Below are 18,299 nucleotides of genomic sequence, written 5' to 3' on the forward strand. Positions count from 1 at the left end.
AATTTCTCTGCTTAGCACTGTTAGTAAAGTTTTTGAGCGAGTTGTGTATAAACATCTATATAACTTTGTCTTTGATAACAACCTTTTATATAAGTATCAGTCTGGTTTTCTTCCGGGTCATTCTACTGTGTCACAATTAATTGAGATTTATCATAACATTTGCCTATCATTGGAAAATAAACTGCAAACTTGTATGTTTTTTTTCGATATTTCTAAGGCTTTTGATAGGGTTTGGCATCGTGGACTTCTGAAAAAACTTTATTCATATGGGTTCAAAGGTAATATTTATAACTGGTTAAAAGACTATATAACTGACAGAAATCAATTCGTTGTCATTGGTTACTCAAGCTCAGATACCGGATACTTGAAAGCTGGAGTTCCACAAGGGTCGGTGTTAGGGCCATTTCTATTTTTAATATTTATTAACGACATTTCTGAAAATTTATTTTCATTGTCAAGAATGTTTGCTGATGATACTTCTCTCTCATACTCTGGAAATAACAGAATGAATATAGAACGGCATTTGAATGATGATTTAACAGCTATAGATCATTGGTCAAAACTATGGAAAGTTACTTTTAATCCAAGCAAAACTGATGTTATAATCTTCAACGGCTCTCTTGAAAAAATTGATACTAATTTACAATTTAATAACACAACATTGACTTGCAGTAATATACACAAACACTTAGGAGTAACGTTGAACGAAAATGCTAAGTGGGAAACTCATATTTCAAATATCGCTAATTCTGCCTCACGTCACTTATCTGTTTTACGTAAGTTGAAATTTACTTTGAAAAAGGAAATTTTGTCTAAATTATATATTGTATTTATAAGACCCTTGTTAGAATATGCGAGTGAATTATGGGATGGGTGTAACAACTCAGATACTGACAAGTTAGAGAAAATTCAGTTAGAAGCAGCTAGAATTGTCACAGGTTTAACCTCATTTACAAGTAGACAGTCGCTATATATAGAAACCGGGTGGGAAACACTATTAGAAAGGCGAAAGCAGAAAAAACTTTTATTATTCTATAAAATGCACTATAATATGGCGCCATCTTATTTGAACGACCTTTTGCCCAACAGAGTTAATGAAAATACTACTTACAACTTGAGAAATAACCAAGATTATGTACCACCTAGATGTCGTCTGTCTCTATATGAAAAATCATTTCTTCCCAGCACAGTAAAAACATGGAATTCTTTAGACATCACTGTAAGATCTTCAGAAACAATAGCAAAATTTAAAAGACAAATAAAACGAAAAATACCTGTAGCAATAAGACTAGGAGTTGGTGACAGAAAACTTGATGTCATTCACACTAGACTTCGACATGGATGTAGCTCATTAAATTCAGACCTTTTTAAAGTTAATTTAACTCTGAACCCTTCATGTAATTGTTCATTTCCCTTGGAAAATGCGCTACATTATTTTTTACAATGTCACCAATATAACGATCATCGTGTCATGTTTTTGAGGAAATTGTCTGTATTTAATGTCCATATAGATCTAAATCTGATACTTAATGGATCAGATAGACTTAGTCAAATTGACAATGACAATATACGGTTGATTGTTCAAGAATATATAAAAAAATACTAACCGTTTTTATTAATCTGATGTCATTTATGTCATAATTGTAAGTCATGAACAATAGACTATACAACTCCTATATCAATTTGTGCAAAATAAATTATATATGACATATATATTATGCAAAATACTGATATATATAACATCGATAGACTATATATATCGAAACTATATTGTTGATAGTACATGTAAACCAACATTTTTATTACCATATTGTACATTTTGTTTTATGTTTACTTATTAATATTATGTCATGATCATTTACTTAATAGCCATAACACTATTGTAATTTTGGTAACTGGTATGGCACACGTCGTTGTTTCAACCAATAAATATTAATGTTGTGTTCTTTTATATATATATAGAACATCTAGGTGTAAAATATCATTATATTGTATCGTAAATGCTGCCATTTGTTAATACCATTATATTCATGTTTATGGAAGAGGACAATTATAAGTTGTAAAACTTGTGTCCAATTCCTTTTGAAATGTTTTCAAATAAAATATGTTTAAACTAAACTATTGCCGTAGTTATCTGTCACTTCGATTGTAAACCCCCTGCCAAAGTCATGGAAGAATCGACCAATCAAATTGGTTTAACGTTTGATTTCCGTAATCTTGCAGTTACCTCCCTTACAACAGTAAATACGTTCCAAGTATCGCCTACAACAACCAATCCCGTGCACATGGCAAACAAGATATTATCATTTGCATTTGATTTATTGGTCGTTTTCGTCAAAGGAAAATGGAATATGGAAATCGATGACAATGTTAACGCTATGACCAGTCACCCTGACCACAAATGCCACCTAGTATCTACCTTTCTCGCAAACATGTACGCAGTACAGTAACCTATAGTATGATACAATGTATCGTCTGGTATGCCGTTATTGATATATTTCTTTCTCTAAATTATAGAAATATTCATCTAGTTGATAATGATGTAACATTCTAGAATATATATAATACACATTTAAGTAAATCGTGGACATATTTGCAGACCGATGCTATAATGTCAGCCGTTTTGGAATGAACACGGAAGAGCAAAACTTTCTAAACATCCGGAGACGAATGCGCCTGCGCAATATTTGTTTACATAAATGTATTGACCTGGAGTTATTCGTAAAGTTCAGGTTCATTTAGTCTTCACATTTCGCTAGCGTTATGCATTTCTCAAATCGTATGCATCTTGAAAACATCTACTGAATACATTTCCACATTTTCGGTAAAACTACTACATAAAACGAAGATGTTTTTGCAAGTAAATTATTTGAAGCGTAAGGCAATGGGGGCAGCCATATTTCATTGAAACAGACAGTAGATGGCGTATTGGTGAATGTGGCTACCAAATATGGTCATATTTCGCAGTCCAGTTCTTGATGGCAATAACCGAACATTAATGTTCGTTTAAAAATGCTTCTCCTTTTGTGAGATTTTAACCAAACTCAGTCAGAAGTATTCTTGGGTGAATTGAGAACCAATTTTGTATAAATAATTGGTCTGCAGCCCAATATGTGAAATGTAGCTGAAATTCATTAAAATCCTTCTTCTGTAGAAATGATTTTGACCAAATTTAGTCTGAAGCATCCTTTAAGGAAGAGAAACCAATTTCATATAAACCGTGGTGTCTGGCCTCGAGGGGGCGGAGGTGTGGGCTACAATAGGGGAGAGAGAAATGTGGTTCAACAGAGGAAATACAGTAAAGTAGTCATGAAAAGAACAGCTGGGAAAGAATTGGTCCATATTTAGTCAGATTTCCATTACTGGGGGAAAGGTAACAAAGTTTTGTATAAATGGTAGATATGGCCTCCCTGGAGCCTGAGGGGCGGGGCCCAATGGGGGAAATATATCAAACTCTTTAACATCCTTCTCCTTCTATAGAAATGAAAATATTTGGTCTATATTTGACTTATTACATCCTTGGGGAAAAACAAATCATTAAGATTAATGCTCCGGTAGCAGTTTATGGGTCTTTAACAAAAACTGAGCTTCATATGCATATGAGAAATGTTGAGGGTAACAGAAGATCCCAGAGGGATCTTGGTTTGGTGCCCACCATTGAATGATCTTTATAGGTTCCATGACAGATTGATCTTATCTCTATTTTTCCCTTCCTCTAATTATTAATCTGTGTAAATTGAGAAACATTCCTCAAGTAGTTTTCAAACAAGGGGAACCTATATAGGAATTTGAGATTTAGCGATAATGACTGTCTGTTAACCATGTTGTTTTCCGACTGGTCCGAAAAAGCAATACGAATGACCAAGGGGAACCTACATATGAAATTTGAGAAAGATCCCTTCAGTACTTGCTGAGAAATAGTGTTAACAAACTTCAATTGTCAAAATCCAAGATGGCTACCTATCGGCCATGTTGTTTTCCGACTGGTCCCAAAATGAAATATGCATGACTAGGGACCAAGGGCAACCTACTTATGAAATTTCAGAAAGATCCCTTCAGTACTTTCTGAGAAATAGCGATAACAAACTTCAATCGTCAAAATCCAAGATGGCTGCCTGTTGGCCATGCTGTTTTCCGATTTGAATGCAATATGCGCGCACAAATATGTACCAAGGGGAACCTACATATGAAATTTGAGACAGATCCCTTCAGTACTTTCAGTGAAATAGCGATAACAAGAATTGGACGGACGGACTGCAGGACGGGCCACAGACGCAAGGCGATTTGATTAGCCCACCATCTGATGATGGTGGGCTAAAAAGCTAAAGAATTTTCAACAACCTATTAGCTTTTTTGTAACATATGAAAAATAATTTCACCAACCAATCAGCTTTTCTGTTGCATATTGAAAATTACCAGTACATATATATGTACCTGGTACTTTCACTGACCAATCGGCTTTTGTTACCTCTGAATTGGTTAGAATTTGGGTTATATTTATATGGAAACCTTAACAATCATTTTTCCCTTTTTGCATCACAGTTGTGGAGAAATCTGAATAGACATGGCTACACTGGATCCAACTGCCAAGACGTCACTCTGTAGTACACATCAAGATGAGGTTGTGGCCTTGTTTTGTGTTTCCTGTGATCAGGGTATATGTATGACATGTGTGACAGAAAACAGACATGGACAACATCAACTTTGCAAACTGCAAGAAATCATCGAGGTAAAGAAAAAGGAGTTTAAACAGATGTTGCAAATGGAAGGTCAGGACAAGATATACGAAAAAATCAAACGAAAAGTTGAACTGATAACCAAACACAAAGATATTGTGACAAAAAACCAAACCCAAACTTCATGCGGAAATAACAAAACTGTCTGAGACATTGGCGCAGCTTATCGACAAGGAAAAGCAAGGTCTGCTCATGAATTCAAAAGGCTTACATGACCAGGAATTCAAACTTCTCAGTGACCAGGAATCAGTGGCATCAAGATGTTTGTCATATTTGGAGAAACACAAAAGCGATCCAGAGTCTTTCTTTCACAGTCACAAACAGGACATGTTGGAAGTCATTAGAGATTTGAAACTAGTTCAGGGATACATGTCACCAAGGGATATCAAAACTGTCCTCACTCTTGCCATTCACCAGGTTACAGAAGAAGACATCAAGAAGTTGTTTGGCACCATGACAGGAGAGCACCTGATGGCAACGGCTGAGATGTTTAAGCATACTTACAAACACATGGAACTTGTCCGTACCTTGAAACCTTTCAAAGAAGATTCCATTGAAATATCAAAGATATCGCGAATTAATCTGCAGGAGGCCTTCATATTGCTAGAGTTCATCTTGATGAAGATAAACAAAAAGCACCACTTGTCGTTCAAGCTGCGGGTGTAAGGGACATCACCCAAGTAAGCAAAGACTGTGTATACTTCTGTACTGATACAGAAGTCAAACTCCTTACCCTCAAAGGAGATGTGCATGTATTGAACGATGTCTCGCCAGACAAAGTCAAAAGTATCGCTATTACAAAAGAAGGTACAGTTTTGGTCTGCTGTACTGTATATAAAGTTTTTGAAAGCGATATGAAAACAGATTATACACCAGTACCGTCAGGTACATATAGTGTAATGAGTGAACTTAGTCCAACAGGAATCAAACGCGGTGTTGCACATGGTGCCCATAGAGATGCTGACTACATGTATAGGGTTGCAAAGCATTGTAACAAAATTTGCTTCTTGGGGAAAGGTGAAAATGGTGGTGCAATTCAAGAGGAAAACGACAAGCCCAAGTGGTGGTTTCGAAGTATCAACAGATATTGCGGCAACATAGGATGTGACCCTGCCCGAACATTTGACCCAAGAGGAATCTGTTTTGATGATGAGGACCAGATCATCATTGCAGACTGCAGAAACAACGCATTGCACCTACTGAGCAAGGGCTGGTCATTTATGAAATTTCTGTTGAGGTCATGGGATGGTCTGAAAAACCCCACGGCAATCACTCTCTACCTTAATTTCTTGTGGATTGGACAAGAGGATGGCAGTATTCAGATTCGAAGATATGAGCCATAAATTTGCAAAAAAAATAAAAGGATCAAATCTTGCACTCCTATTAACTGTATCAAGTATAATACTGTAAAAAACTGCCAGTGGAACGTAGTCAGGAACAGAGTTCAAGATAAAGAAAATATTACAATTACGTGATGTTATTCAACAAGCTGTCATAGTGTTTCAATATCAGTATAAACAACTTAACAAACTGTTACATTGTCAAATGTCATGTATATAGCTTAACGAACTGTCACATTGTCAAATGTCGTGTAAGTCACTTAACAAACTGTCATATTGTCAAATGTCATGTATATAACTTAACGAACTGTCACATTGTCAAATATCATGTATATAACTTAACAAACTGTCATATTGTCAAATGTCGTGTATATAACTTAACAAACTGTCACATTGTCAAATGTCATGTATGTAACTTAACGAACTGTCACATTGTCAAATGTCATGTATATAACTTAACGAACTGTCACATTGTCAAATGTCATGTATATAACTTAACGAACTGTCACATTGTCAAATATCATGTATATAACTTAACAGACTGTCACATTGTCAAATGTCGTGTATATAACTTAACGAACTGTCACATTGTCAAATGTCATGTATATAACTTAACGAACTGTCATGTTGTCAAATGTCATGTATATAACTTAACGGACTGTCACATTGTCAAATGTCATGTATACAACTTAAAGAACTGTTACATTGTCAAATGTCATGTATATAACTTAACGGACTGTCATGTTGTCAAATATCATGTATGTAACTTAACGAACTGTTACATTGTCAAATGTCGTGTATGTAAATCAACGAACTGTCACATTGTCAAATGTCATGTATATAACTCAACGAACTGTCACATTGTCAAATGTCGTGTATATAACTTAACGAACTGTCACATTGTCAAATGTTGTGTATGTAACTTAATGAACGCTGCGCCATGGCATAATTAGCTCACCGGCTCTTCGGAATAGGTAATTAGCCCACAATACAAAAACTTACTTTACAGTCGTTTGAGGATCAACCAAGGGTTTCGGTTCCCGTTGTTTTATGTTGTCTTTCACGAACTTTGTAAATCCAGCCTGAATGAGGTATAGACACAATATTATTAGAATTTTTTCAGAGTATATCAGTCAAAATGTTCCTATTCAGAACCATGTTCACTGTATATGTACAGTATACAAACAGAATATTTACAGTATGTTTAGAGAATATGTATATGTACAGTATACAAACAGAATATTTACAGTATGTTTAGAGTATATGTATATGTACAGTATACAAACAGAATATTTACAGTATGTTTAGAGTATATGTTCAGTATACAAACAGAATATTTACAGTATGTTAATTAGAGTATATGTATATGTTCAGTATACTAACAGAATATTTACAGTATGTTTAGAGTATATGTATATGTTCAGTATATAAACAGAATATTTACAGTATGTTTAGAGTATACGTATATGTTCAGTATACTAACAGAATATTTACAGTATGTTTAGAGTATATGTATATGTTCAGTATATAAACAGAATATTTACAGTATGTTTAGAGTATACGTATATGTTCAGTATACTAACAGAATATTTACAGTATGTTTAGAGTATATGTATATGTTCAGTATATAAACAGAATATTTACAGCATGTTTAGAGTATATGTATATCTTCAGTATACTAACAGAACATTTACAGTATGTTTAGAGTGTATTTTCAGTATATAAACAGAATATTTACAGTATGTTTAGAGTATACGTATATGTTCTGTATACATAAACAGAATATTTACAGTATGTTTAGAGTAAATGTTCAGTATACTTACAGAATATTTACAGCATGTTTAGAGCATATGTTCAGTATATAAACAGAATATTTACAGTATGTTTAGAGTATATGTTCAGTATATAAACAGAATATTTACAGTATGTTTAGAGTATATGTTCAGTATATAAACAGAATATTTGCAGTATGTTTAGAGTATATCTTCAGTATATAAACAGAATATTTACAGTATGTTTAGAGTATATGTTCAGTATATAAACAGAATATTTACAGTATGTTTAGAGAATATGTTCAGTATATAAACAGAATATTTACAGTATGTTTAGAGTATATGTACAGTATACTAACAGAATATTTACAGAATATTTACAGCATGTTTAGAGCATATGTTCAGTATATAAACAGAATATTTACAGTATGTTTAGAGTATATGTTCAGTATATAAACAGAATATTTACAGTATGCTAAGAGTATATTTTCAGTATATAAACAGAATATTTACAGTATGTTTAGAGTATACGTATATGTTCAGTATACTAACAGAATATTTACAGTATGTTTAGAGTATATGTATATGTTCAGTATATAAACAGAATATTTACAGCATGTTTAGAGTATATGTATATCTTCAGTATACTAACAGAACATTTACAGTATGTTTAGAGTGTATTTTCAGTATATAAACAGAATATTTACAGTATGTTTAGAGTATACATATATGTTCAGTATATATAAACAGAATATTTACAGTATGTTTAGAGTAAATGTTCAGTATACTTACAGAATATTTACAGCATGTTTAGAGCATATGTTCAGTATATAAACAGAATATTTACAGTATGTTTAGAGTATATGTTCAGTATATAAACAGAATATTTACAGTATGTTTAGAGTATATGTTCAGTATATAAACAGAATATTTGCAGTATGTTTAGAGTATATCTTCAGTATGTAAACAGAATATTTACAGTATGTTTAGAGTATATGTTCAGTATATAAACAGAATATTTACAGTATGTTTAGAGAATATGTTCAGTATATAAACAGAATATTTACAGTATGTTTAGAGTATATGTACAGTATACTAACAGAATATTTACAGAATATTTACAGCATGTTTAGAGCATATGTTCAGTATATAAACAGAATATTTACAGTATGTTTAGAGTATATGTTCAGTATATAAACAGAATATTTACAGTATGCTAAGAGTATATTTTCAGTATATAAACAGAATATTTACAGTATGTTTAGAGTATACGTATATGTTCAGTATAATAAACAGAATATTTACAGTATGTTTAGAGTAAATGTTCAGTATACTTACAGAATATTTACAGCATGTTTAGAGTATATGTTCAGTATACTAACAGAACATTTACAGTTTGTTTATAGTATATGTACAGTATACTAACAGAATATTACAGCATGTTTAGAGTATATGTACAATACAGTATTTTAAAAGCATATTTACAATGTCATTGGTATGGTTATAGGCGATGTGTACAATGCATTCAGTATGATTCCTCTATAACAGTATGTTCACAGAAAATTCATGGGATGTCAATATGTTTGTATATTTTGTTGTAAACAATTTCAGATGATATATACATGCTCTTGAAATTGGATAAGGACACAATTTCCTTGCATAATTTTAACAAAAATATAAGGGGAATTTGAACAGCTTTGCCACAATCTGTGATTTGCTGAGCTTCTTGAGACATTGGTTTTAATATATAACTTCAAAGCAAAGAGCATAATGAATTTTTTAGGATACCATCATGTCTGAAATTTTCTAGTTGTTACGTTTAAGAAAGAATGACATATTATCACTTACTCTGTCAATGCCGATTTTAGTCTTCCTTTTGGACGATGCACGTTTGATAGTAAAACTATTGGAGGTATCATGTCTTGTGACAGTTGGGTGGAATGCTTTCAGGCTTGCTAAAGAGTCCTCTCTGTTAAGGGTGTATGTACCATTGCTTTGAACCGATTCTGCCTCATGTCTGTCCACAGAATTGTCAACAGATCTCTCAAAGGATGGATTGGAGTGGCCGTCTATTGTAAATGTACCAGTGCTATCTCTAGAACTGGATCCTTTTTTAGATTTTTTCTTCTTTCTTGTAAACATTTCTTCCGTTCTTTTTGGTTGTGAATCTTCCGTTTCGTCCATATCTTTCTTATGCCTGTGTTTCTTCTTTTTGTGTTGTACTTTCTTTTGCTTTCCTGAGGGAGTGTATACTCCGCGGAATGGATCGTTCTCAGCCAGGTGTTCTACCCTTTCGTTATAGTCCATTTGGGAATTGTAACGAGGTGTTCGAGATAAAGACTCAATGTAGCTGTCTGTCAACTCGCGTTCCACTGGTCCTGGCCTTGACCTTTCCTCGTGACCTCCTGTGAGGTCAGATCTCATCCGAAGCCTTCTAACCGGGGTTGTCTCACCCTCTTCATCGGCTCTGTCTCCTTGTCGTGAGTTTGATGGTCCAGTTACCTCTACCATTTCGTTTCCATGGTGATGGGGTGGCTCCATCTCCCCAGGTTTCTGGCCCCTGTAACCGTTGCCAAACATCCTTCTGTGGGCTGGACTATATAGAGTGCTGTGTGATGTATCTAAGTTGTGAAGCTCAGCTAGACTGTCCAATGTCCTGTCGGACTCGACACTAAACCTACGGCGTAAATAATCTGCATCATCTTCGTTCATATTCTACATGACTCCTTCAATATGTTTTCTGAAAATAAACAATCAACACATATTTCAATATCAATCATTATTGAATTACGTCACATTTCAATCATTATTGAATTAACCCACATTTCAATCATTAATGAATTACCTCATGATTCAAACATTGATAATTACCTCACGATTCAATCACTAATGAATTAATTCCCATTTCAATCATTAATAAAATATATATCTCCTGTTTCAATCATCACAGACAAACCTTCCATTTCAATCATTAATGAATTACCTTACATTTTAATCATTAATGAATTACCGAACATTTTCAATCATTAATGACTTACCTCCATTATTGATAATCATTAAATTACCTCCCATTTCAATCATTAATGAATTACCTTACATTTTAATCATTAATGAATAACCTTACATTTCAATAATTAAAGAATTACCTAGCATTTTCAATCATTAATGAATTACCTCCCTTATTGATCATTGAATTACCTCTCATTTCAATCATTAATGAATTACCTCCCTTATTGATCATTGAATTGCCTCTCATTTCAATCATTAATGAATTACCTCCCTTATTGATCATTGAATTACCTCTCATTTCAATCATTAATAAATTACTTCTGAATCAATAAAACATAACCCTATGTAAGCAAAAACCATATTTCTACTTAACATAATGATATCGGAATTACATCTTCGCTAGTCAAGGCTTCTGATTACGTTACACTCCTCAAATCCTTGGCAAACCCTACGCCCTGGAATCACAGGGCATTCAATCAAGTTGTGTCTGACATTCAGGTTTGGTTTCGAAGTAAAGAAAAATTGTGATGCCTAGTACAGAGCTACCTTGTCAACTATGTCATGGCCTAAAACAGAGACGTACACTATTTGGGGAAATATTTGAAATGCTTGGTGTCAAGTGATAGAAGTTATTGACCACATATCTCATCAAAATGACACACGCCTCCATGTTTGTTTGTAAACATCACCGATGAAGAACATCGGTATCGTTTGTTTTGATTTGGTCGAAAATTTCAAGCATAAAGGGTAATAAAATTGGATCTCCGCTAGAGGGCCAGAGCTGACGACTATTTACCAAGGGTTTCACGGAGTGTAACGCAATCAGACACCTTGGCTAGCCAAGATAAGGAATTATGACATCATGGTATTTTCCTAATCATATTTCAAAAGCAAGTTCGGTAATCAAAAACACAACAGCATGTTATAATAAGATATATATATATATATATCATTAATGAAGTCCATGTCAATATCAAAAAGTTTTTACAGATTTTCAGCTGCAGGAAAGAAGAGAATACATAGCATACAAAATGTACCCAGAAAAGTACATAAAACCCTGTCTTAGGTATAGAATCTAGCCTTTGTTGTTCCAAGACACTGTCTAATCTGACTTGACACTCTATCTAATCTAAACGTTGCATATCTTGACAGAGGTGTCTTCCTATTCAATTCTTCTCTCCAGGGTGTTTTGATTTCCTCTCCAATCATATTCTGAGTATCATGTCTAATTCGACCCCTGTGTACTCCAACATTCAGTCTGAGTCTGACCACTGGGTATTCTGATATTCTGTCCGAGTCTGACCACTGGGTATTCTGATATTCTGTCCGAGTCTGACCACTGGGTATTCTGACATTCTGTCAGAATCTGACAACTGGGTACTCCGACATTCTGTCATGAGTCTAACCCCTAGGTATTTTGTATTCTGTCTGAGCATGACCCCTGTGTATTATGACATCCTGTCTCAGCCTGACCCCTGTGTATTATGACATCCTGTCTAATATGACTCTGTCATTTAATACAATATGACAGAAAACTATAAAATTAGACATAAAATCATGTGATAACTAAATAATATGTTCCACAAGATGTTCAAATACACAGGTTTTACTGAATGCAGTACTCATCTTCTTTAAAAATTTTATCTACTACTGAGTTTCATTGGAAATTCTAAAAGTCCGTTAAAACAGCTCTAGTAAATTAAAAATCCAATAAAATCATAAGAAAATTCATCTAGCAATTTGAGTCGTATTAATTGTAACAGATAATTGATTTTCAATTCATTGATTTCTTAGTCGATAACACATTCCCTAAGGGAAGACAGTGACTATACAAGTGTATCAGCTATAACAATGTGTGTCAATACATAATCAATATTTGTCACAATATAAAAGTCTATTCCCAAAAGCATTACACCAAATATTTACCTACCCTGACATACAGGTATATTTGTACCTATATATATACATCTAACAGTATCAGGTCAGACTAAGCTATTAATTATCACTCCCAGATTTCAGTACCTGATTTAGGTACATATATTACTATTGTTAAACAGTCTCAAAATACATAACATAACCCTCATAAAACAAGCATTCTGAAGGTATGGCTAAAGCAATATATGTCCCCTAGCTAGCAGCCCCATGTAAAAAAAGTAAGGGACCTTGACCTTGACCCAAAAACCCTGAAACTCGAACTTGATCTGTAGCTGCTCATACTGAAGACAAGTTACATACCAACTTTCACCAACATACCTTGAAGCAAGGCTAAGAAAAGTGCGGAAAACTGAGTGGACTGACAGACGGACAGACGGACGGTGAGGAAACCTATAGTTCCCCAGTTTAACCGATAGGGGACAAAAAATTCTGAACAGATGTCCCATCAACAAGAATATAATATAAAAATGTCCCTATTGCACTATAGTATATTTGAGGATTATATATATTATATCAAAAAATCAAACAAAACTTAACAACAAACTTTCCAGCGCTAGAAAGTTTATCGTTAAGTTTTTTTGTTTTTTTATGTACCCAACTCTACATGGACACAAACCTTTTTCTCAATATATGTATATATATATAATTATTGTATGTACTGGTAGAATGTCAAACTCCTAAGGCCTGGCCAAAGTTTTTTTTATGCCAAAAGTGGAAACACAAACATGTATTTGTTTTGATTTGCTCTACTACACAAACAATAAAATTATACCAGTATAGGTTTTATTTAATCCCTGTACATAATTCTATCAGGAATAAGTTCGAAATTCATGACAGATCATCATAATTTCTCTAATGATTGGCCCTTATTACCTGATCATAACAGGAAGGGAAATAGAGCATGTTGTATGTACCATAAATGCTCAAGTGTGTTGGATTTTTTTAGAAAAACAGTTTTAAACATTAAATGTAATTAATTATATAACAAATATACAGAGCATTGCTAAAGCAACACGTCTCCTATCGACCACCCTTATTCCAACAGAAACAAAAACCGGACACATAAAGACACTTATATTCATTCCAAATAACACATATAGACAAAAGAAAAATCCTATAAGACATACATTTAATGTGTGCCCACATCTGGAATATTGTAGCACTATCTATGGCACAAAAAAAACTACAAAATAAAATTGAAACAAAAGCTGTAACGAACACTTTTATATAAGAACAACTGTATATAGTGTTTCTGATATGTTAAAAAGTTTCATTGACAAAAACTGATCGGGATCACTGAAACTACTACAGTGGACCCTCGATAATCCGAACACCTTCGTTCCCAGTCCAAACCGTCCGGATTACGAGTTTTCCGGACTGCCGAGTTTAGTCCACCAGGTCAAAAAAATGGTCGTGTAAGAGTTATCTCCCTTTACTATATACAATGTGGGCCGTTTAAATGACATACTTACTTTCATAAACACGTCTAATTGTCAGTATTTTTTAAAATAAGTATACTTATGTTTCTGATATGATTCTTGTTTTGTTTTATTTTATTGAAACTAAAAAATAAACAGTGTTTTTAAAAGAACATGTAGAGTGAAAGTTGTTTTATTCAAACCGATGTTTCTGAGCAGCACCGTGCAATATAATGTGACCCTTATGAAGCATTTTAAGTATATGTGTACTTGTATATGTGCCTGAATCAGGTTAGTCAGTCAGAACAAGCACTCGGATAGCGGGCATATGTGACCTACAAACAACATGCGTGTCACGTCCCGGAGGTTCACAAACGAGTAGAAATTACAAACGTTAATACCTGAAATAAAAGACCTGCGGTATGTACAACTTATCAATAGTCCACATTTTTACGGGTTTTTTTTACCGTAAGTTAAAACCCTGAGATGAAAGACCCGCTATTTACAATGTACGTTTTTTACGTAAATTAGAAGACCCAGTTTTTACAACTTACTAACAGTCCGTGTTTTTTGCGTTTTTTTTTTTTTTACATTAGTTTAAAACCTGAAATAAAAAGACACGTTCTTACCACCAGTCCATGATTTTATCATTCTTACGTAAGTTAAAAACCTAAAATAAAAGACTCGGTAAAGAAAAGCAATGTACCGTTATAAAAACAGAGCTACATTGTAACACAGGTAAACACCCGAGGCTATGACCTGGCAGCGGTCGCTATGACTACACACAGTGTCAAGCGATAGTCTGTACAGCTGTCGACACGGGTGACTTGCCCCGACATTTTTCTGTCCACGAGGTGAAAAAATTGTCCGGATTATTGAGGGAAATTTACTAATGAAAAGTACGTTCCGTTCCCAAAATAGAGTTCTGGAATCGGAATCCGAATTTCCGGACTGGTGAGTACAAATAACGTTACGGAAATCCGTTCCCGTGCATTTCCGTCCGGACTGTGAGTTTTCCGGACTATCGGCGTCCGGATTATCGCGGGTCCACTGTATACACATTCATCAATCATGCTTTTCAAAATTATACATGGCCTATAGCTAGTAGCCATTGAAAATGATAAATTCTGAATTGACCCTCCAGAAACCTATATAGCTAGTCATTCCTCATTCGACAACAAACCATCATGAAGTCTTTCTTTCCTCGTCCATTCATCTCTGAAATGATCTGCCACTACACTGCAGCTTTTGACTCATACACAGCCTATCATCACCAATTTTTTCACTGTATAAACTTTTCAAAAAGGCGTATTTAACTCAAACAAATGGAGTTCTCCTCGACTCGAAACTTCTATACAATCTTCTACACGTTGAAGTGTAACATATGCACCAGGGGTACAACCGAGCGGTCAACCATCCAAGAGCTAACTACCCTCGACTTAACTTTGTTACATAGACACAACAACCGTACAGCCACAAAAGCTTGCTGCTGAAATGCCCATGTCCGTGAAACATGGATTTACGTTGATTTTGATTACCATATTCCTTTTTCCAACAAACAGTTACACAATAGCATTTCCCTATCAGTACACTCAAACACTTAGTTAACACTTACTATATCTTGCATTCATTTTTTATGTTAAAATCATTGTTTACTATATACCCTACTGTATAATCCCGTTTCAACCTTATATACAATTCAACTGAATTGTGTACATGCTACTGCTTGCACATTTACTGTTTTCAGCGAGTATAATTTCTTTAATTGCCCAGGTGATCATTGTGAATAGTCGGAGGGGGGGGGGGGGGGGGGGGGGGGGAGGGGGGGCAATCAGCAGCAGTGTATTCTGACAGGTGTTCCTCCCGGTATCTGACAGGTGAGTTGCACAGGTGCGAAACTCGTGCTCCTCGCTAACAAGCATGGTACCTGAGCCTACCTGTACATGTCATTTGCCCACATAACATTATCGTATGCGAGTATTGACGCGCTTCGGTTACTGTTTCTGGCAAAGAAATTAAAGTATTACGGTAATAAATCACTTACACAGCGTTATTTCACACGTCCCAGAAGTGTCCTCCATGCATATTCGACGATAATATAACAAATCGATATGTTGTTTATTATTTTGTTCCCAGGAGATGCCGCTTAAGATGTTATAAAAAATGGCTTTTTGCTGCTTACACCCTTGAAAAGTATAGCCTGTTTCATATAACTAGGTCTCGTGGACTTTTTCATTCTTATCTGATAAATATACTTGGTTCCCAGCACAGGGACTTGGCACGATTTTTCAAATGATGGTCTATATATATGTGTATTATAGTGTCACTATTAAACATATATATGAACCATCATTTGAAAAATTGTGCCAAGTCCCTGTGGTTCCCAGATGTTATTTTGAAATCTAATTATTCGCATTTATTCGTATTGAAACCAATGGTCAAATATAAGCATTCAATTTTGTGATATAGATACGGCGACAGTGAGGTATTATGTAGCTGCCATGCAGAGCCGTTTTCGTTTTTGCGGTCCAAACGGTTAGACCACTTGGACCGGTGTTGTTCGTTTATGAAATAAAGACGGACCTGGTGATTGTATAATATTTTCAGACCAGCCATGGCAGAGACCTTCCAAGGCTTGTATTAACATTGGCAGGTCCGTCAAGATATATGTTTGGAATATTACATTTAAAAACTGACGAACCGGTTTGTCCGCATTAACGAACAGGCCCCAGGTTCTACAAGAATCTGAACGTAACCTTACATTAAGCATCAAAGAAGAATGGTTTTATTGAACAGGAGCTATACACAAGAGAAAGAGACAAGATTAAAAAAAACAAAAACAAAAAACAACAACAACAACAGACAACAACAAACAAACAAAATAGTCTACAACGTAGATTTTGGCATTGCATACAGTACTTAGAGACTAGGCATGTCTTTTTCAATAAAGCCGATATACTCCGGATCTCTTTCCCGGCTCTTGGTTGAAAATCAATATCATCTGAGCGACAAGGAGGCATTGCAAGGTTGATATAAAAGTACGATGATAAACATTCTGTGGCTAAAAGGCAACGTGACATATGCATGATCTTTATTGGGTCTATGTAGATTTGATAACAAGGAGAACCTACAAATGAAATATGAAATAGCGAAACTAAACCTCAACTGTCAACCGTTTTGTTTTCCTGATCAGATTCGAAAGAAAACGTAAATCTGAAGTCAATCCGAAGGTTTTTGGTGTTTTATCGGCATTTTGAAAATCTGAAACATTCGGATTAATCTGAAGTTTGAGCAAAATCCTCCCAGTACTTCACTAGGAAAAGCGTTACAAACTTCAAATGTATAAATCAACGTTGGACGTCTGGTGGTATTTTTGTTTTCTGGATCAGACTCATAATCAACTCTGCACGTAACGTTTAGCTATTTGATCATGGTAATTATAATGTATTTAAAGACAAACTGAAATCTATTAACTGGAACGCATTGATTAATGTTGACGATATAAATGTTTCGGTTAAGAATTTTACAGACACCATATTACTAACGAGCCTCCGTGGATGTTTGGTTTGGTTTGGTTTGGTTTATTTTGTTTAACGTCCTATTAACAGCTAAGGTCATTTAAGGACGGTCTCCCCTGCGTGCGACATGCATGCGTGTGGTGAGTGTGTATGTGTGTTTTGGGAGGCTGCGATATGTTTGTGTTAAGTCTCCTTGTGATAGGCCGGAACTTTTGCCGATTTATAGTGCTACCTCACTGAAGCATACTGCCGAAGACACCCAGCAGGGCACCCCACCCGGTCACATTATACTGACAACGGGTGAACCAGTCGTTCCACTCCAAATATGCTGAGCGCTAAGCAGGAGTAGCAACTACCATTTTTAAAGACTCTGGTATGTCTCGGCCAGGGGACAGAACCCAATGCTTTCCTCACAGGGGCGAACGCTCAACTAAAGGCCAAAAGTGAGGCATTGTCAAGGGAGACATTAGGAAGAAGAAAACTGTTAATAAAGAAGAGAAAAGATAGATTCCAAATTTAGTCGCCTGTTACGATCATGCAATGGGGGCAACAGGAACAATTCTCCGTGGAT

The 18,299-nt window shown here is 34.9% G+C and overlaps 1 protein-coding gene across 2 annotated transcripts in view; it reads right to left on the minus strand.

Annotated features, from left to right (window-relative positions):
- The window catches only part of LOC117338359 (transient receptor potential cation channel subfamily M member-like 2), a 69,818-nt gene extending 53,413 nt beyond the window's left edge, over positions 1 to 16,405 (minus strand). For both annotated transcript variants that reach the window (XM_033899698.1, XM_033899689.1), the window contains exons 1-3: positions 16,255 to 16,405; positions 9,697 to 10,588; positions 7,079 to 7,158 (exon numbers count right to left, since the gene is read on the minus strand). In XM_033899698.1, coding sequence (XP_033755589.1) covers positions 7,079 to 7,158; positions 9,697 to 10,560 — 944 coding nt within the window. In that variant the 5' untranslated portion in view covers positions 10,561 to 10,588; positions 16,255 to 16,405. The remainder of the gene's footprint in view (positions 1 to 7,078; positions 7,159 to 9,696; positions 10,589 to 16,254) is intronic.
- Positions 16,406 to 18,299: the final 1,894 nt, after the last annotated feature.

The sequence above is a fragment of the Pecten maximus genome, chromosome 1 (genome assembly GCF_902652985.1).
Source record: "Pecten maximus chromosome 1, xPecMax1.1, whole genome shotgun sequence".
NCBI lineage: Eukaryota > Metazoa > Mollusca > Bivalvia > Pectinida > Pectinidae > Pecten > Pecten maximus.